This window comes from Oryzias latipes, chromosome 14, assembly GCF_002234675.1.
Source record: "Oryzias latipes chromosome 14, ASM223467v1".
In the NCBI taxonomy this organism is placed as follows: Eukaryota; Metazoa; Chordata; class Actinopteri; order Beloniformes; family Adrianichthyidae; genus Oryzias; species Oryzias latipes.
In genome coordinates this window covers 21,723,648-21,745,656 of record NC_019872.2, presented here as the reverse complement: position 1 = coordinate 21,745,656, position 22,009 = coordinate 21,723,648, and the positions used below count along the sequence as shown (strand labels likewise).

General features: G+C 36.1%; 1 protein-coding gene across 5 annotated transcripts in view; it reads right to left on the bottom strand.

Annotated features, from left to right (window-relative positions):
- The window catches only part of cltc (clathrin heavy chain), a 30,925-nt gene extending 17,190 nt beyond the window's left edge, over positions 1 to 13,735 (bottom strand). For 2 of the 5 annotated variants that reach the window (XM_023962698.1, XM_023962701.1), the window contains exons 1-7: positions 13,440 to 13,735; positions 5,310 to 5,517; positions 4,934 to 4,936; positions 1,178 to 1,446; positions 834 to 995; positions 617 to 730; positions 137 to 310 (exon numbers count right to left, since the gene is read on the bottom strand). In XM_023962698.1, coding sequence (XP_023818466.1) covers positions 137 to 310; positions 617 to 730; positions 834 to 995; positions 1,178 to 1,446; positions 4,934 to 4,936; positions 5,310 to 5,517; positions 13,440 to 13,481 — 972 coding nt within the window. In that variant the 5' untranslated portion in view covers positions 13,482 to 13,735. The remainder of the gene's footprint in view (positions 1 to 136; positions 311 to 616; positions 731 to 833; positions 996 to 1,177; positions 1,447 to 4,933; positions 4,937 to 5,309; positions 5,518 to 13,439) is intronic. The other 3 variants (XM_023962700.1, XM_023962702.1, XM_023962699.1) reach the window with 2 other exon arrangements.
- Positions 13,736 to 22,009: the final 8,274 nt, after the last annotated feature.

The following is a 22,009-nucleotide window of genomic DNA, read 5'->3' as shown; positions in this document are numbered from 1 at the left end:
AAAACATCTATAATTGTAAAAATAAATAAGGATGACTACTTTGCAGATTTTGTCAATAGTGGGTTATTTTTGGATGTAAATCCCACAATAAACAAGGGACAGCTGTAAAGACATTTATTTCAAAATCCATTCTTACCTGTCCCTTCCGGTTGACTCCAATAATTCCTGAGGTGGGCTCATGGGAAGCAGTGACAAAGATGGTCTCGCCACTGATGCGGTTCATGTATATGCAGGTTCCCGTTTCCAAATCATACAGGTGGATGTAGCCATATTTGGTAATGAGAAAAACCACATCATGCTTGGAGCTGATCTGAAAATGAAAATTTGAAAAAATGTCACAATATTTTAAAAACTTAATGAGCAAAGATAAGACATTTTTAGTGCATTGAAAAAGGCTTAGTGTCCTGTTTAAGTGTTGAGTAATAAAATATTGTTAATGAAATAAAACAGGGGAAAACCTGGATCTGTTTATTAAAGATGTACATTTTTCTTTAAATACAAAGGTATCTGATTGGGACTCTATCGGCAGATGCTCAAAATAAATGACTCCGAATCGGATCGGGCCCATGACAACCTGATCCGTGTTAATGGCGTCTGCTCAACAATAAAATAATACCTGCATGGCCACAGGAAAGTCATTCTGGGCTTCTGGAGGGAAGAAGACATCTACTGCTTTTTTAGGAAATGGCTGGTTACCGGTTGGTGGAGTGCCTACTTCAATGATGTGCAACTGAATGAGTAAGAAAAAAAAAGCTCGTTAGGACAGTCTTCTTGAAATACTACCAACAACCAATTATGTTAATTCCTCTCTGAAGGTTACCAAAATCCGTTACCTTTCCTCCAGCTTGGCCTCGGACAGCGAAGCAGAATAAAGTTGACTCTTCAGCATTTCCTTCCATCTTGAATTGCGCAAAACTGGCAGCATGGCCTTCAATGGGCTGAGAAACCTTTCTGTCTACAGAGTACAGCTGCATGGCCCCCACCACTCGGTTTTGCTAAACATTAACATAAATTAACAGGCAGAGTTCTAAGTCAAATGTAAAGGCATACAGACATGCAGGTGCACATCAAAAGAGGGTCATTACAAATGAGAGCCACCGCTTACAGACATTTCTCAAATGGATGTCTTTAAAAAGTAAACAAGTGCTTGTCAGAAACTCATTCATAGCAGCTTTACCTGAGCTGAAATGCCAATGAGCAGAAGCCATTTCTGCTTTGCGTCGGTGCGGTAGTTGATAATCTGGCAGCCCGCCAGGCTGGAATGGCGGTCAAAGACCTTCACAGGCTGCGAGTCTCCTTCCATGCTCCAGTGGTAGACAGCCGTGTCAGTCACGAGAGCTACTGTGTTTAAGGAGATCCACTTCCAGAAAGTAACATCGTCTGTCATGGTGTGCGCCTTCATTTTGCTCTTCATCTCAATGTTAAAGATCTGAAGGGTTTTTGCAGCTAAAGGGGAGAAAATGAGGGCAGAAGCCAAACCAAAAGAAAAGTTAGTTTCTGACCAGAATGTCTGCACATAATCTTTCCAGAAAATTAAACCCGTGAAATGTCATTGGCCAGAAAGGGTTTGAATTAAAATATCAAGCAATTCTGATATGAAACAAAGACTGACAGACGAGGGATGCCGAACATGCTGTGGGTGTGCGTCATTTTTGTGAGGTGAAACCAGCATAGAAAAAAATGGAAAGAAATTAAAGCTGTGCAGGCTCTTATCTTTATAAGTGGGCGTAAAAAAGCATCTTTTCATGTCTTATAGTACCATATTTTACTTAAAACTGCTCACACCAGTTTCAATGCTCATGATTAGGACAGTCAAATTTTAACTCACAGGGTCAGCTTTGGGGGAAAACAAACACTGGCCAAAAATGCAAAGGAAAATACTAAGAGCTAATTCACCAGTTTAGAAAAAAACGTTTTGGCAAAATATGAAAAGATTTGAAAAGTCCATCAAAGGTACTTAGCTTAGAAAGAGGTCTTATTCAAGTTCTATTTTCTTTTTTTTTTTAGCCGATATCTTGTATAATGTGCTGACAAAAACCTAAAGAAACAAAATTGACTTACCTGTGTTTTTATTTTTATTTAGTGAGGTTAATTTGGTGAGCTAAAGCTTTATTAAGAAGCAGTGTGACCGCTTTATGTGTTAATTATTCAATAAATATGAGCAATGTGTGGCAAAGCTATGACGTGAGTTAACAAGATTATTTCGGTATCAGTTAGCCAGGGGATTAAAATACAAAAAAGCTGCCTGACAAAAGGATCCGTAGAAGTTGTGGAAAGGGAAGAGAAAGGACACCAAATGTTTTAATGAATCAAAAGTAGCCGTTGAAGGTGTGCATGTTTCCAGTGACCATCGGCAGTTTGGAGTTACTCCGAGAGGCTAATGTAAGATTTTACATTAATACTGACTGAGAAAGAGCCCTTGAAAGAGATCAAAGAGGATAAAGGGAAAGATCACACCAATAATAAAATGTGCAAATCAAGCTGAAGAAAAACACTACAACCAAAGTCAGAGGGATATGAAGCTGTCTTTAATTATAGTTTCTGCTCCTTTATTTGTATTTTTCTACACAAGTACACAGCTTATTGGATGTCTGAAGATTCTCAGTCATTTAGGTTATGTTATCACATTCTGTTTTTCCAGCTCAACTGGACTTTAAAGTTTGATCAATACGACGTTTTGCTGATCCAAAATAGATAAAAAAAAAGTTACTTGGAGAAAAGTGAAGAAGCTATTTAAAGAATCTTGAAAGTTTCTTAAATGATTAACCCGTTTCTTCGCCATATGGAAAAAATCTTTGACATTCAAGAAAGTTCCTTAAATTGTGCAAGCCAAGATTTTAGTTTTGCCTGAAACTAGGGCTGGGCGATATGGCCTAAAAATAAAATCTCAGATTTTCTTTATTTTTTTAATTCGATTTCCGATTTCCCCCCCCCACACTACTTAAGGAAAGCAATAAGTACAAACGGCAGACAACTTAAAGCCAGTGTTGCTTTTATTTAATCAATCGCAAGACAAATGCAACCCCCCATTTCTGGGATGAATAATAAATGAATGAACACACTCTTGGAATCAAAGTTAAGTATAAGATTTTTCTTCTTCTCCCTCCCTTTTTGACTTGTGTTGTTTATATCATTTTTTCTTGTCTTGTTTTATATAATTTTGTTATTCTACAAAGGTTACTTAAAGTCCCAGCTGTGTTTTGAGTCACACTTTGTAGTCTAGACTAAAATGAGACAAACATTCACCTTGAGAGTAGCAGCATTTTCTAAAGGATTAAAAATACAGCTCATATCTGGGGTCTAAGGTTTTAAATAAATTAATAAACCCCGTCTACGATGAAGCAGCAGGAGTCGCGGTCAGACACCCCCCCCCCCCGACTCCGATGGGCTACTGTAGCAGCGTGGGGTCTCTTCCTCCATGTCTGTGGCATAAACCCATACCTGTTCCACACAACAGATGATTTTATTCCTTTCTTGGGAACAAACTTCCCCATCTCACCGGTAGCCATGCTGTCGCATGCCGTTTCGTGTGTTTGTCGCGTGTCATATCGCCGTATGAAACTAACGCTACAGAAGCTCTGGGGAGCCAAAAATACGCCACATAAAAACTCAATTTAGTTATTTTTGAAATCGCCCGTAACAAAAAATTCGAATCAATTCATTCAATCGATTTATCGCCCAGGCCTGCCTGAAACTGTCTTAAATATCAGAATCAAATATAATCTATTTGTTCAACCATTACATCATTTATTTTTGTAGGAAATCTGACAAACTTTTGCTGTTTTTTCATTTTTCCTCTTTACACAAAACATGTATTCTACTGTCCTCCGAAGTTGGCTAAAAGCAGTTAATCAATATAGAGCATTATTCAATTTTTGTCATTTTGATTACTTTAATGGGCTGGAGGTGCCCCAAGTTAATCAAGCGCAACAATCTAGATCAAAATAGTTTTACATTGTGTTTAAAACTAGGTATATCAAATTAAGTATTGCTTTTTTTGTATTTATTATTATACTGGAATATTGTGCTTAAATTGAGCAATATGAAGTCAAACATTTTATCAAAGCTGATACTGTATGTCAACAAATAAAGGATTGATGTAAAATGGAAAACATGCTTCAAATATCTCCAATAAAGAGGTGTGATGTCCAATCAGTCTGGATGGCATGCAAGAACGATCTTTACGGACTCTGATTCGCAACAAGGAATTTCCAAAAGTGAGTGCTACATGTTCAGCCATAATCGAGCGATGAACAAGTTTATTAACACAAGAGTTATTGGAAAGTGAAAGTAAAAGAAGTGACATTTGACAAACAGTGGAAAGCCATTGAAAAAAAAAGAACAGAAATGAGAGCGGACATCCTGTTTCTGAATAAATTACATGCAAATCCTTGGTCAAATTTGTGATTTGTTTTACACTGTGAGGGTGTGCAAAGGGAAGTGTAAACAATTTACAAAAATGTTGAGTGTTTGCATGGACTAAGACTGCATTACTTGAAATTTACCACAAATTATGATAAGAAATGGTTTTAAAAAAATTTAAGTGAAGTTGTAAGTACAGTTTGCAGACCTAAAACTTCATACAAATGGAAAAGTATATCGATTTTTGAGAATGAAAATATAAAATGTAAATGAACATTTTTTTACCCACTTGATTACTGAATTAAGAAGTTCTTAATCACTTAGACACATGATAAAAAATTATGAAATGCCAGCAAGCTGTATGACTGTGAAAGCCAAATCCTGTTTAGGATAGTTGGTAGGATATGAAAGAATTCTTTCACATTTTTTATTTGTAAACATTTAACTCATGGGTTTCAAGAGTTGTATTGACAAATTAAAATACTAAGATCATATATAACTAAAATATTCTTTAAAAATAAACTAAAACAGGATTTCTCTTCCACAATAAAGTACTAAAATTTCAACTCACCGTCTGCAAACATAAGAAAGCAGTAATGGAAAATGTATAAACAGAAAAAGACAAAAACAAAAACAACATAAAAGTCAAAGTACTTATGGATGCTGGACAAAATAAAGAACACTCGTAGCTACACTGGATAAAATTTGAGGCATTCAATTGTGACAGTTGATAATAAAAACTACTGCAGAAAATTAAAGTAGCTGGGTGCACATTTACATCAAAAAGCTAAAAAGCATAATACAGTTGACAAATATTTGATTTATATAGTTTGTTAGGTTCCACTCCCACTAATTTACAAGACCTGAATCCTAACAGCACACCTGTTTCTACATCGTTTTTTCACATAAAAAATTGTGACTTTATATTCACAAATACAAAAACATACCTTTAAGTGCAATGACTTTGCTAGCTGGATTCATGATGGCACTGTCAGCTGAGATGGGCCTGCGGATCGGTGTATTGGGGTCGGCCAAGTCAATGATCACCACCTGAGTCTGCTCACCCACTTTCTCCCTGATGCAGATGAACTTATCAGACTCCATCGTAAGGGTGCTGAAGCCGATGTTGGCCGGATTGATTCCCAAATTCTGGAGCTAAGACAAGGAATAAAAAAAAGAACTGTTAGAGCAGTTGTAGTCAATTTTGAAAACATGTGCTGCCAAAGGTTAACCGGCGATATTACATGCAGCTGCTAAAAACAGAAATGCCATAATTTTCATCAAAAAAAAAAAACCTAATGAGATGTAATTACATTAACCGGTAGAGTCAACTTTCAAGTTTACTTGGGGGAAGGGGAGTACATTTTTGTAAACTATTTCAATAGATTTATATATGTATAAATTATATATATGTTATAAAAATGTTATATATATATGTATAAAAATAAATTACATATTAGTTTCATTGCAACTTTTTTTTTTTATTACAGAAAAATAAAAAATAGATCGTCTGATACTTATCCCCCACCCCCTATTTCATCAGGGATTCCCACAGCAAATAAGCTTTTACAGATGCGCACGGGTGGTTTGGCAGAGAATTTCCTGACAACCTTGAATTTTCAAGGGAGACCAAGATAGGTAGCAGGGCAAAGGGTCTTGTCTAGGGAACGACACTGGATTTGTTTTAGCTCCTTGCATGCTCTTGTATGTGAAATCACTCACTTTATATGAGAGGAAAAAGTAATGAAAGAAATGCAAATCATTCATTAACCTTAAAAATAAATTCTCAAAAATATCGGTTTATAATACCAAGCCTGATCATTATGAACGCAGAATAACAAATAAGTGGTGTGGGTCGGTGACTAAAACAAATCAACTAAAGAATAGATAGAAATGCTATTACTTGAAGCAGAGCTCCTTTGAAAAAAGTACCACAAGAACTGGTAACCAATGATATAAATACATATATGTAGAATAAAGTTCTAGGTGTCTCATTTTTTAAGAATTTATTTGTAAATGTTGGTGGAAAATAAGTATTTGGTCAATAACCAAAGTTCAACTCAGTACTTTTTTTATACTCTTTGTTGGCAATGACAGCATTCTAACTTTTAAAGGGAGTCTTCACAAGGGTTTCCCAAACTGTTGCTGGTATTTTGGCCCATTCATCCATGCAGATCTCCACTAGAGCAGTGATGTTTTGGGACTTTCAACTCCCTCCAAAGATTTTCTACGGGGTTGAGATCTGGAGACTGCGTGGACCACTCCAGGACCTTCAAATGCTTCACTTGCTTGTCTTTGGTCTTGGCCATAGTGTAGTGCAGTGGTCCCCAACCCTTTTTGTCACTGCGGACCGGTACAACGCAAGACACGTTCACCGCGGACCGGGGGGGGTGGGGGTGGGGGGGTGGGGGGGTTGAGGTGCAGCGCAAAGCACGTTTACTGCTGCCTGTTAAAGGCAGATTTTCGGATTTTCCAGGTTTTTTAGCGGGTGCAGGTTCCTCTTCTGTCCCTTCATTGGACCGTTTCCCCTTGTTTTTTGCTCATTTTGGTTGTTTGGGTTTAATTTTAGCGGGGTGTATCACATGATGTTTGGTGTCTCGCGACTTTGACGTGCGTTAAGTGTGACGGATGTAACAGAGAATCCGGTCACTTTTCAAAATAAAACGTTTTTTTGGAGAAAAAGAATAAAATGGAAATTATTTTTTCTTTCTGTTCGTCCCGGTGCCAAAATTTCCCGCGCCGCGGCCCGGTGCCAAGTGTCCCGCGGACCGGTACCGGACCGCGGCGGTTCGGGAACCACTGGTGTAGTGCATCTGTCTGAGGTTGTGGAAAAGTGTCTTTTATATAGATAACCAGTTCAAGCAGGTGCCATTATTACAGGTAACGAGTGGAGGACAGATGATCCTCTTACAGGTTGTGTGTAGGTGACCAAATACTTATTTTTCACCATAATTTACAAATAAATTCTTTACAAATCAGACAATGTGATTTTCTGGATTTTTTTCTCATTTTATCGCAGTTAAGCTACACCTATGATGAAAATTACAGGTCTCTCATCTTTTAAGTGTCTTGCACAATAGGTGGATGACGATACATTTTGCCCCACCGTGTGTCAGTCTTGGCAAAGCTTGTACTTTATTAAAACTTATGTAAAAGGAATGAGAAACTTCACATAGATTTAAAATTGAGTAAAAGGTTACAAAATAAAAACAGCTTGCTCATTATGAGTGTAAGCTGCACTGCTGAGGGCAAACCACTGACAAAAATCAAACTAACTTATGGTTAGAACACTCATTTTAACCATTTTAAAAAAATTATAAATGCCTTTGGGTAAAATTTTAAAATACTTTATACATAGCGCATTTGGAGAATCACTTTCCAGTCTGTTGAAGCCATCAATCTTTTTTTCCCCAGTGACATTACTGATTTTGTTCTAATCAGTGCAAACAACAACAGCTTAAAGTGCAACACCTTTCTATCACTGAGAAGGCACACCTATTCCCGATACCTGTCCCACACACATTCTTGCAGTACAAAACCTGCCTCTCTGGCATGACTGTGAGCGACCCACCAGACTGTTGTTCCACACAATGTAGAAAAAAAGGATCTGAAGTGTTTTTTCCCCCTTTACTGGGAGGGTGACATCATTCATTACATAATGCTCTTGCCACTGTGCACCATATAGGAAGTTTATTACACTTTTTATAAATCTTCTCTAAACTATCAAGGTTACAGCCCATTTTTTTGTTGAAATAATTTCCCACAATTTATGCCATCGCAATTCTTTGACAGAAATTGTATGTTAAAAAAATGAGCCGATTTAAATTTAAAATATTTCCTGTCTTTGGTAATCACAGAAAACTTTTCTAGACAGACTGATGCATTTCTCACTACTACAGGTCCTCTACACTGAAATCAGCAGGAAGTCTTTTCATTAACGAAGGAAAGCATTTCTAAAACAGGAAAGACCTGCATAGTGTAGTAACAATGAACATGTTGACTGTGCTTCAAAATGAATAAAAAAAAAAAAAAGACTGATTGTGAAAGACTAAAAATAAGCTTGGACTGGCAGACCTGTAAGCATGCTTGGCTTGCCGTCTATGGCAGCTGTAAAGTTAAACATTTACCGGTAAATGATAAGTCAATAATCTAAGTGCTTTAGTGCAATACTATTTTGTAAATTTCTGCAACAATTCCACAAATTTCTTCCAACTCCCTGCATTTTTTAATGTAAACAATATCTGTTATTTCATACCCTTTTACTTTCTTGAAAATTACTGCCAATTATCTAGATTGAATTATTTCAGAACGAACTGCAAGGCAGATGTATGAAAGCTAAAAATAAAGAGTTTGCCTTTTTTTTTTTAAATAAAATTTCTTTCTTAAAGACTTTCAGATGATTACTTAAACAGAGTTTGGACCAGGGGCAAGACAAAAAAACAAAACTATTATCTTTTGTTTACCTTTATTCTGCAAATAGCTATAGAGATTTATTTATTTATTTATTTTTAATATTACTATTGTTTTTTGTTATGCCCCAAGTTGCTTTAGCTCATCCACACATACATGAATTTAAGTGGCATCCCGTTAGTGATCCATAAAGTTTAATATAGAGTTTATCCACCCTTGCAGCTGTAACAGCTACAGGTCTTCTGGGAAGCCTACCCATAAGGTTTACTAGTGTTTAGGAGAATGTTTAATGGTTTTTCCAGGAGCACATTTTTGAAATCAGACACTGATGTTGGATGAGAATGCCTGGCTAGCAGTCTATGCTCTAACTCATCCCTAAGGTTTACTATTGCCTGAAGGTCATGACATTGCTTTCTGCAATGGTGCACATTCATGTTGAAAAGGGAGGGGTTCATTGCTCCCACAAATCTGGGAACATGGAACAGTCCAAAATATTTTGATATGCTTTAGAATTCAGAATTTCTCTTACTGGAATTAAGGGGCTGAGCTCCCGAAAACAACTTTAAACCATTACCTCACCTCAACCAAATTTCCCACTTGGGACACTGTAGTCAGACTAGTGCAGTTCACCTGTAAACCCCCAAACTCAGACTAATCCATAAGATTGCCAAATGAAAGTGTAATTTGACCCTCCAGAGAATAAGTCACCAATGCTCGAATCCATTGGCAGTGTGCTCGACATCACTACATTGATCATACACCATACATTAGTATATATATTTTACAGGGTGATAAGACGAAAGGTGAACAACAACTCAGGTGATGTTTGTCTTGGAAAACCCATTCCATGGAGCTCTCTACACACTGTTCTTGAGCTGATCTCAAGGCCACATTAAGCTTGAATGTAGTGAATTATTGTGCACAAAGTTGGCAATATCTACAACTAATCCTAAGCATCTACTGAGCCCATCTGTCAGCTTGTTCAGCCTACCAACGGATTCAATCATTTGGATGAATCAGTGGATAACTTTGGTTATGTATGCAATTTTTTTTTATTTTAAAATGTTTGAAATCCACAAACATCCATCTTGGTCAATTATTTTCAGTGTTATTTTATTTTTTTGTAATTCATTGACTCAATTTTTCTACTAAAACTACTTGACAAAGGCCATTATTTTTTCAAATTCAGCTAAATTTTTGTAAAAAAGAATTTTAATTGATAATGAACTGATCAGTATAACTGCCCCTGTAAACTCAAATGAGTTTTTTATGAGGTTAAACCTTTATATTCTTCTTGTTAACTAAAAGAAGCCTTACTAAGCAGAAAAAGTAAAAGTTGTGGCACACACATTTAAAGTTCAAGGCAGAGGAAAGCATGCACTAGCAAAATGCTGAGGCTTGCAGCAATTCACTGCAATACTTCACAACAGGAAACTGGAAACCTACTGTGGACTAAAACTGAAATAACAGGTCTGCCCAGTACTGCCCCCTCCACTACTACATGCAACTGGTGGAAGACATGTGATCAACCAGAAGGCAAAGAGCAAGAATGGTTGCTTATTATGTTAGATAAAAGAGGAACAGTAGAACGGACAGCATATGTTTTTGCAGTTCATTTATCCCCTCTCCCTACCGGATAATGCTGAGGTAGTTTAAAGACTGCAATTTCCTTTTTCTTGACTTTATCTTACATTTGGACAGAGCTGCAGAATGTCAAGTGTTCAAAGGGTCAGCATCCTCTCCTGCCTGTCACGAGTTATCAGCTGGTCATTTACTCACATAGCTCAAAGTACGACATGGAAACCTTGTAAGTTCCAACAGAATAGTGCACCGGGTTCAACAAACGTCTTTCTTTATTCCAACACAACAAAGAAATGAGAAACAAGTGTAGTTAACAAAATCACAAACTGCAACAAATAGTAAGCAGTGGTATAATTACTTTTCAGAAAACAGGGAACACATTTTCCCAGACTAAAAACCTCTTATTTAAAGCCAACCATAAGCTTTATTTTCAAGATTACTGCTAACTGCACACCTGCCTAACCTCCTTTAAACAACTTCACATTTGCAGATGTAACACAAGCCTTTAATTTAATATTGAAAAAAATAAGGGTTGGCAATGCACAATGAATGATGTCTGTAAATGTGGTAGATATAATGTATAGTCACAAAACTCTCACACCTGATTGAAACTTTTCAACTTTACACATTACATCACATATTCTCACAATGTTTGCTGGGTGTTTAGTACACATAAAACTGACGCCAAAAAAAATAATTATTGTGTAAAATTAAAAAGCATATTTCTAAGCAAATAAAGGAAGGCCAGATAAACATGTAGCTATGACTTGATGCATGAGAACTGTATATGTACACAATCAGTTGGGTTGTTTTCACAACATCTTTACAGTGGGTTTTTGAGGCAGATAGGAAACCTACTTATTAGCTGATTCTTACAAAATACAAAGTATACAACTTTGCTAACAGACAACCCACCATGTTGTCATTATACAAGCTAAATCTAAGCTCTGTACTTAAAGAACAATCTCAGGTTATTTACTGGTTCCTGTAGGAATAAACTTACCAATGCGTTCTAAAGCTGTTTTCATTTAAGATGAGGTATCACACGAAGTTTAACCAATGAACCTATAGCGTAATGCACCAATAGCAGAGCTATGCAGAAATGACAAAGATGAAGCTCAACAAAACACAATGTCAGATATCTTTGCTTATGACCAGAACAGATAGCATTTAATTTCTAAATGATACTTGTGCAATGAAATATTCTGTCCCAACCATCTATACTATATAAATGGATGACATATAAAAGTGCAAGCAATGCAAGTTGACCGGATGACAGACATAAGGTTTTACAGAGAGTAAGAAGAGCGGAAACAGAAGAGGGGACACTGAAAGATAGTTTTTGCTGACTAAGCATTGGCTTTCTACACACACACACACAAAAAAAAAAAGTTCAAGTTGTCACATAACCAAACTTAAGATTTAAATTTGTATATCTTTGATTTTTGGGAATTTATGGATATGTTATAGTCTTACATTAGGGCAAATGTGTTCAAATTTGTAAAACAGAGCACAAAATGTTTTAATTGGTTATTTAAACAGTTTATACTGATTTAAACTGAACAAATGTGAAAAATCATATTAAAACTAAAACTTTTAGTATAAAATGGTGTTGCAGTTTAAGACGGCAATGCTTTAAATAAAATTTGATCCATTAACTTCAACATTCTACATTATTCTGTAGTTAACCATGTCTGTATTACTTTCTGCATCCCCCTCTATGGAAAGAAAGGTGTTAACCAGGGAGTCAAAAATTATTCCACAATTTGTGAGCACAAAAGGCTTTTGCAGAGCTCAGCCTTCATGTTCTGCCCGCAGATTAACACATGACCTGCTGTCAAATTAATACAGCAACCTGTTGCATTCTGCTATAAACTTTAGCTATCTTTTTTTTATGTTGTGCACCTACAACAAAAGCCAAAGTTTGAATACAGAACTGCAGCATCAGAACATTCTTCTTATATCTTCTGTGAATGTCAATTTTATTTTATTTTTTTATTTTATTTCCCTCTTTTTTGTGGCGGGAAGGAGTAGAAACCATTGATGTTTACATACAATTTATTTCCAATTCATAGTAGCAAGTTTAAAAAAAATAATTTAACCAACCAGTTACAATAAAAAAATATTTTAATTTAAAACCATTCAAAAGGTACTCTGAAGGAAGCAAAATTTGGCTTTTATTTTTTTTAACAAGTCTAAACTTACACTTTCATGCAATGTAAAAATCAAAAAAAAAAAAAAAATAGTCCTGAAAATCTTCAGTTGGCCCAAAGAGGCGTTTTGACACGGTTATAGTAAAAGGTGTGGTAGTCTGATAGCAAATGCAAGCTCACAAAGAGGACCAGCAGATAAGGTTAAAAAAAAAGGACGCGATGTTGACTTTCTACAATTAAGTGACACTTTTCTAAGGCAAACGTCTATCTTCAATCCCCCTTACAAGTGCTTAAAGTTAAAGCCTCCATCAATTTCGACTACGTGGATAGTTATCGGAAAGTACCACGACAACCGACGTCTCTAACTTCATTGAACACAATCATTCAAAGAAATTAGACAAATAATTATGAAAACGTGTATTTAAGAAAAATAATGTTAAATTTGACTTGTGAATTCCATTAAATGTTATGAGGTTATATACAAAAGTCGATTTAACTATGATAAATAATAACCTATAGCATAAAGTTTACTTGTATAAACATTCATTTCTGAAAGGCGAACCATTAAGTTAACCGGGACATCGTCGATTTGGTATTTATTACGTATATTGAAAAAGAAAAATCCTATAAAACAGCTGAAAATACTTTCTTAAGAGCAAGAGTAGACCGTAAAGTACATTAACGATACATTTTAGGTTTCAAACTCTGTAAATTAGAGACAGAGGCGAGTCCAAATGTTAGCCTAGGCTACATGCTAGCTAAGGTAAACGTCATCCACCCTATCAAGCTAGTTAGCTTTTAATGGCTAACTTAGCTCGAAAGAGATTTCATCTCCCTAAAAAGGAAGTTTACAAATCTGCCAAGCATCTGACTGTGATAGTAAATGACAAACAAACTTTTGCAGTAAATTTAGGCACTCATTCATCCCCATACCTGCAGGTGCTCCTGAAAGCGAATAGGCAGTATCTGAGCCATGGCGGTTCCTCTGTCACTCTCCTGTAGTTTCTTCTGATGCTAACCAACGGCTTCTCTCAGCCGGCCTTCCAGGGAGCGTCTAGTCTGAAGTCAAATTCTGTATTAATTCTAACCCTTGCGAGAAACCTACTGTCAACGTGATGGCTACTTTTAACGTGTCCTTATACTTATGTCTCTTGAGATCTTCCCCTGGCTAACTACGGGCTGCTGCTACACCGACTCCTTCGACCAGCAATGGCGATGTAGTTCAGCCAGCAGAGAAAACATCCCGGAAGTGGAAATAAGCTCAATAAGGCGGATGGATACCAATACCGACTTCTTAAAAAAGTGCGAAATGTCCTGTAAACCAAATAGAGTTTTTAATTTTATCACATTTTTTAACGTTTTGTACAAAATGTACCATTAAAATTAGAGGTTAACTATGAAACGGTACATGACAACAAATATAGGAATGGAACTAGTTCTTTCTAGTCGCCCTTTGATTTTTGCCACATCATTCGTCTGCGTATTTTCACGTCATTCCCAGCCGAACCCATTGATTGTACACTTGTTCACCGCAGCCAATCAGCTTAGCCTACACCCAGCGAAAATGTAATTCATTTTAAAGCTTTGCATGTGTAGTCATTTTTAGCTTTCAATCAATGTGCATTTTAGCGACAGTTTTACCTCTAACTCCCCTCTATAAACCTGGAAATAATCATGTCACTGCTTTGAAGTTGATTGGGGTTCAAGGACTTGACTGAGGCCAAAAAATAACTTCATGTCCTTAAACTTTTAACATCCTCTAAATTGCTTTGATTGATTTTACAATTATGACTTCCCTTTGCAAAAGTAGTCTACTCAAGTAGTCTATTTAAGTGTATGTATGTAACCAATGTATGTAAACTCAAAATTTTCCAATTTAGTCCAAAGAAGTATTCAGGTAGTATGCTTTTGTAATTATGCTCAGGTTTACTTAATAAAGTAGACTTAAAGTGTAACAACTTTTGCAAAGGGTTTTTTAGAAAATGTGTCTTTCGTTTCACAGTTAGACTTGCCTGAAAGAGTACAGTTTTACTGAAAAATGCAGTAAACAGCATGTTTAAAAAGAAACATGCGGTTTGTGCACACAGTCTAATTAAACAGTTTGATTCAGAGCATTTTTCTATTTCCTGTCAAGCCTCCCCCTTCCCATGATCCACAGTTTGCTACACATTAATAAACTTTATTCTCAATACTCTTGGCAATACTATAACGATAGATTTCGAGGAAGTAATAACCTTGTGATGAAACTCTGAGAGCAGATGTACACAGCAGAGTCAATCTGACGAGTGTACATCCCAGTTTTCGTTTCCCTTTTTTCACAACCACAATTTCTGGGGGCAGAGGATGTAAATTTGTTGCTCAACATTAGCATGAATACCCTTTGGCACTATGATGAGCCAGCAGTTGTGGCCTCTGAAGAAATAGATTGCAGAAAAAAACTGCATGGTTTCTGTCAAGTGTGTATCAAGGATTTAGGAAGGTTTAATGTCCTCCAAAAGTTTGGCCGCTAAAAGTTTTCAAAAGTCTAAAATTTTCAAACCCCATGATCACTTTCTAAAGTTGATTTTTCTAAAATTTAAATTTTCTGTAGCTGTTGTAAAATAAAAAAGTCCTGCATTAGTTTTGTGAAAGTACTTCTTTAAAATGTTTTAGTTAAATTGATTTTGTAAAAGCCAATTCTAGTATTTCAAATGTAACTCTGAACAAAAAATGACATTATCAAGCAAATAATGTTTAATTTTTGGTAACATGATGACTCCAAACGGATACAATTTATTTCAAGTTCAAAATGACCTCATACCCCTAAACAGATGCTAGAAAAAATAAATTCAACCCAAAAAAAAAAAACACAACATACACCACATTTTGATTGACACATGTTTAGTAACTGGTTTTTGTTGCTTTGTTAAATATTTTACTAACAGAACATAGTTGCAAATCCTGAAATGTGTAGGATGCTTATTTGTTTATCAACAATATCATCTTCCAGAAATAAAAAAGTATCTTTAAAATCTATCAATTGTATCATTGGTGCTTTTACTCACCATAGCTTGAGGATTATTTGCAAATTGACTATCAAAAATAAAATATGTTCTTTTTTGTCTCATAGGTTTAAGGCTGTTTCATTAAAAAACACATTTTTTACTATTCATCTCCATGTAACTTTTTTTTAACATATTATTGCAGCTCTATGTTATATTTAATCACATTTGTTGCTATGGTTTGAGGTTTTCATGTCCATCCATCCATCTTCCTCCGCTTATCCGGAACCGGGTCGTGGGGGCAGCAGACTGAGCAGAGATGCCCAGACTTCCCTCGCCCCAGCCACTTCCTCCAGCTCCTCTGGGGGGACCCCAAGGCGTTCCCAGGCCAGCTGAGAGATGTAGTCTCTCCAGCGTGTCCTGGGTCTTCCCGGGGCCTCCGCCCAGTGGGACATGCCCGGAACCCCAGGAGGCATCCGGACTAGATGCCCGAGCCACCTCAACTGGCTCCTTTCGAGGTTTTCATGTATTTTTATAAATCCCAGGACTCTCTGCCACCTTGAGGCTCAAAAAGTCTACTTTCATAGCTTGCCTTGCTTATTTAGTGCAAAACAAGTCACCAAGCACATTTTTGCACAGATTAAGTCCATTTTTCAGGAAGTTATCTTACATTTTTTCCCCTCTTGTTTAATTGATAATTAAGTGTTTTTGGTTTTTTTAAGAGAGAAGTTGTTCAATTTTAAAGCATCTTTTTCTGCATTGCATCTTGTGGGGCTTGGAGACTAAATCAGTAGTGCAATTTCTTAACTGATCTGTACTTTCACCAGCAGGGTGGAATGGATGGTCCATTCAGGTCCATTCACTCTGCTGTTGCCATGGATTCACAGATCAAGGGAACCCCATGCATGTGTGTCACCTTAACAAAGCTGCCTTCAGACTCTTTTAGGGTGCCACTCTGCAGTCTACTTGGGTTAAACATTAGGTATCATGTACATTTTAGGGGGAAATATGCTATTAAATCAGATTTTTAAAACGTACTCCACTTTCTTTGTGCCACATATTTCCTCCTGTGCAGCTTGGTGAATATCGTTTATTATTTCGTCAAAACATTGGTGCACGGATCCTTTCACAAGCACAAATGGAAGCTCTGTCTTTGCTATCAGGAAGGACTGAGAAGGACCAACACTTGGATCCAGAGCCAAGACTGAAAGCAACAAAGGGTGCTCTGCTCCCTCCATTTCTTTCCATTTGCCTCACATTTTTTGCTCCAGGAATGAACAGACTACCACATGTGTGGTGATATGAATTTTACTAACTACATTTTATTTCATTTGTAACAGTCACATGTAGTCCAACCTTTGAACACTTGTAGAAGTTACTTATTGACTTTGTGTGGGTTTTTGCTCATGTGATGCAGTCAGAAGTTAGGATTGGTTAAAAATCTTCAAATAAATCCCAGAAGGTTATCTTACTGTAAATGAATGTGGTTTGTTTTCAGTCTAACTTTGTGGTCGTCATTACATTAGATCTCTCATAAGCCAGAGGTGTGGCACTTGTTTTTCCCTGCAAATTAACAACAACATTTAAATTGGAATTTATTTATTTTAGCATATGAGCCTATAAATTAAAACAACAATAATGAGTTTTGCACATTCAAACTGAAACAGTCTGTGTTTTAACAAAGTCTTACTATTCCTCTTTTGCCATCTACTGGGCTAATGTCTGAATTACCCAAACATTTACCGTACTCACTATCAAAGGCCTCATTGGGGTTATCTGTTTTGTGGAGCCTGTTCCAGTTCTCTTCAGGTAAAGGCAGGACCTCCCCAGGTCACCAGTCCATCTGTACTTCAAAAGAAACCAATGAAAGCTGTTTGTAGCCTGTGGCAGGAAGCCAGAGGTCCCAGGGGAAAAAATCAATGCAAGCAGAGGCCCACAGCCTGGAGTTCTTCTTTCCATGAGCCAACAAGCAAATCAACACCACGCAGCTCTGAAAAAGCAATAACTGTGATGTTAAAAATGTATGTTTTCTGTTGCAGAGCTTGTTCATGATATATTTTAGTCGGGTAAAGATTTGGACATCACTAAACAAAAAACAGTTTATTTACCTGCATTACAAATATACTTAGTAAGGGTTTGACAATTAATCGACTTAATCGATGCATCAATTTGTATTCCTAGATCCAACCAGATCAATCTGTCAAAGGCAAGTTGTTAATCAAATTATAAAATTATAAAAACCATCATAAAATCATTCTAAAATTGAATAAATTGATTACACCCATATTGGAAAATACCATTTGTATTGAGATATGGTAGGTTTATTTTACTATAACGTTAAAACAACAAAGTACCATCATAGCGGACAACACACACGTGATGTCAGCAAAAACTGATCAGTCCGTTATTCCAGTCTAATGAGTGTAAACACTTTGAATTTATCAAAGTCATGTGACCATACAGTGTGCTAGAATGTTCCAATAATGTTCCCTTTTGATTATTTTATGTGGAAAAAGAACAGTGGGCCAAACTTTAAGAAACTAAAATGTGAATGGATTTGACATTCCTTCTTGTTTACTTGTTTGTTTGGACGCATATTTCATTTACACTTGATTATCTTGAAGAAATACAAGGAATGTGGGAAACTTCACCTGCACTGTTCAGTAGCAGGGATTTCTCTCTGAGTCACACTGGTTGAAGTTTTAGCTAAAGATGTCCTGGATCCATTCTAGGTCAGTGAATCGAATTGTTTAAAATGAACACACTTGACTCTGAATCGTATCACAATTACCACTAATTCTAATATGAATGTTAAAATGAATTGTTACACCCCTAATACTCACTATAAGTGAGTATACTTGAAGTTATCTTTTTAGATACTATATTGTTAACTTCAAAAGTTACAATTTAGTCTGAAATAGTATTCAGTTAGTATACTTCCTACACTACACTTACAGTACATGGTCTGCACTCGATAGTAAACTTCCTGTAGACTAGAGCAAACACCAAGTATGCTTGATAAAATAAACTATTTTTTGCTAAAACAGGTTTAATTCTTGAAAAGCTTAAAGGGTAAAATTGCAATCAATAAGATATTTACATTTTATTTTACTAAACAGTAAAATTCTTTCAGTTGTTTTAAACAGGGTGTTGAAATGACTTCCAAGAAAAAAAAGAGGAGAGCAATAAAAACCCCATCTCTGATTTGAACCCAGACTGATGTGGTCAACCATTATGTCAAAAAACTGCTATGGGCACTTTGCAGTAGTCTATTGTCTTTGTGTTATTTTTGATCAGGACATGTTTAGCTTTGTAGCTTAAGGTGTGGATCCTTCTCCTTACTTGATTACTTACCTTAGTCAGACATCAGGTGGCGTATCTGATCTAGCTCAGCTGTTTGTCTTGGTTGAATTAAAGACCCACTATGATGAAAGTGCAGTTTTATAAACGTTTTCTTGAAGCATTTTTCTGATGATGGAGGACATACATAAAGAACATCAAGTTTAAAATGTATGAACATTTTTTTGTTTAAACTGTTGTGAATCCGGAGCAGACGAAAAAATGCTGTTTTTAACCAAAATCTAAAAACCTGTTTACTTCCAAGCTATGGACAGGACTGTTGGCGCGGGGCAAGCCCGCTCCCACTTCCTTCCCCTTTGGTCCCCTCTCTGTTTACATTTTCTATTGCTACCTTACAGCCCATCACAACCCCAACCTAACATTAGCGGAGCAAGAAAAAATGGTGGGCAGTATTGGAGAGACCCAACCGTTCAGTTTCGATCCAGATTCCAGCTCAAATGAGGAAAACAAAGATGCACATGGATCTATTTCTCTGTAAGTTGATGCACCAGAACTGAGTGCAGGGAGCTTGTGGTTTGGTGTTGTATGTCCTGTCACATCTACAATCTTTTTCCCACTGCACCTTTTGTTCTGCTTTTGATTCACAACAATTTGAATGAAGAAATGCTCATTTAAGTTTAATTTGTATGCCCTCCAACATCACAAAAATGCTACAAGGAAATGCTAAAAACACCAAAAACTTTAATCAGAGTGGCTCATTTAAGAATACAGTTTTGGTTTGCAGTGGACCATTTAAGGCCACAAAATCAAAACTTCTGTTTTTACATTTTCCAATACACTCTATCTGCATGAATGTAGAAGTTGGTAAAGAGTGAAAATAATCATGCATGAAAAGAATCTGCTTTGTGGTTTACACGCAAAAACATTGATTAAGCTTGACATATTTTTCTTGGATATATTATATTATTTCAAACATTTGAAGATTATTTTTGCTGCAAGACAGCAAATAAGGCTTAATTTCTGCAAAGAAGATGCCTTTTAGTTTTTTGAGATTTTAGCATTCTGCAAACTGTTGTATGTGCGTTATGGACATTACTTGAACAACAACATGGATTTTTCTTTTATTTGATCAAAACAATTGGAACCAGGTTAATTTTTGTTTGGTTTGAAGTTTTCTTACAATGCATGTAGCTGCTCAGCTTTTTTTCAATGAAATGCGTTGAATATTGTCAAAATTTCTTAACTTTTGCTCAACTATCCTGGTTTTTGTTTTAATTTTCTGTTGGTTTGTCAACCAACTATTATTTTGTTCTACTGGAAATGTTAAATGTGTATGTATTCCTTTTTATGTGCAATGTTGGGTTTTGTTGTTGTACAATTTGTCATTTCATTTTATATTTATATTGTATTTCCTGATTGAGTCAGCAAAAAAGCAAAGCCACCCTTCTGTCTACGGAAGTTTGAAGATACAAAACCATTCCCAACTGAATGTTTTTCAGTTGGGAGCAAAATTCAAAACTAACAACAATAACTTGAATGTTTGGACAGTTTTTGTGTATGTCTAGGGAAAAACAAAAGAGAAATCATAAAAATGTGTAAACATTAATCTCAAGTTCAAGTTCCTATTTTCCTGTATATAACAGGAGGAACTGATTGGCTGTTTCAGTAAAGGCTGGGTATTGTAGGATATGTGCGGCTCTGAGGTGTTGTAGATCTGTTTTTTGCATCAAACTCCACATCCCGCTACATTTTCTGCTGCCCAGGCTTGAGTCAATCATTTCAAAGTGATCTGCTAAAAAGGATGAGGGTAAGGATTTTGTGGTTTTGTTTTGGTCTTGGTCATTGTCGTTTTAGGTTTTCTTTTTGTCAGTCACACCAGTTTCAGGGTCATGATCCACAACTGTCTTCAGTTCAGTTAATTACCCTCAGCCTATTTAAGTGTCTTTGTTCCTGCTCATCCTTGTCAGGTCATCTTCTCTGCTGTATCACCTTTTTATTTCTCCCCGTAGTTTTTGTCACGTTTCAGTTCGGTTATTAAATATTTTATCTTCTGTCACCAAGCCTTGTTTCCTCCATTTTGGGTCCTCCACCACCAGTTCATGACAATGAAGTTGAAGAAAAACGTGCTTGTGTGAAATGAAAACTGGACAAAACAGCTGCATATCTCTGCAAAAAGAGATATCAGATATAAAATAAAATCACTAGAAAGCAATAAAAAGATCTGCCCATTCAGCAAGAAAATTCAACTTGAAGATTTTTAATAAGATATTAAACGATAGAAACAAGGAATTCCACACAATCATTCAAAAAAAATTTTTTATTTTATTTTATTTATTTTTTAAAGCAAACTGTTGGAATTACTTCTAACTGAATTCTAAACAGCCCAATAATAAGTCATTTTTTGCTAGTTCTAAGCAAACGGTTTGTATTTTTTGAGAATGTATGCACCTAACGCTAGTCTATTTTGATTACAGTGACAAAAACTGGTGGAATAAGTATAAATGAGTCAATTTAGGACAAATTATGAACAAAATAAGAAAAAAAGTTGGCTCATCTTGAGAAATCCTCTTAAAATCGAAAACTGGCCCTTATTCTTAGAACTGAAATCTAAATTTGTGCTTCCAAAATAGTGACAATCAATGCCAGTCTAACTTTTCAACATTTATTGAACTTTAAAATAACATCCTTAAAATTAAACCAAAAATTGCAGTGAATTTTGAGAGTTTGGAGCAAAAGAATTTGACTCATTCTGATAATAATGGGACAAAAAAAATCTAAACTGTGCTGATTTGGAAAAAAATTATTTTGATTTTGTCAAAGTGTAGAGCAAAGACAAGTCAAAACAACTTCAATCCTTGTAAAATATCTTGAATTTCTAAAAATAAGGTTTTAAGTGTTTGAAAGGATCAAACAAACAGAAGGATTTTCCTAGGTTTAAAATGACACTAAAGCAACGATTTCTATTTCAAGTCAGTGGAGCAATTGTACCTGTTAAAGACATGGATTGTAACTTGCAGAAAACCTGATGACAGAATAAAATGTTTAAGGTGTGAAACAGCATCTCTTATTTTTTCAGTAAATACTTTTCCTGACTTGAATTGGTGTGTTGTTTGCTAAACTTGATGCGCTGAGATGACAGAGAGAATTGGAGTGTGCAGCAGTTTTGATTAGAGCAGCTATCATACAGGGTTAACTGTTAAACCTCAAGAGGGAGGAGTTAGT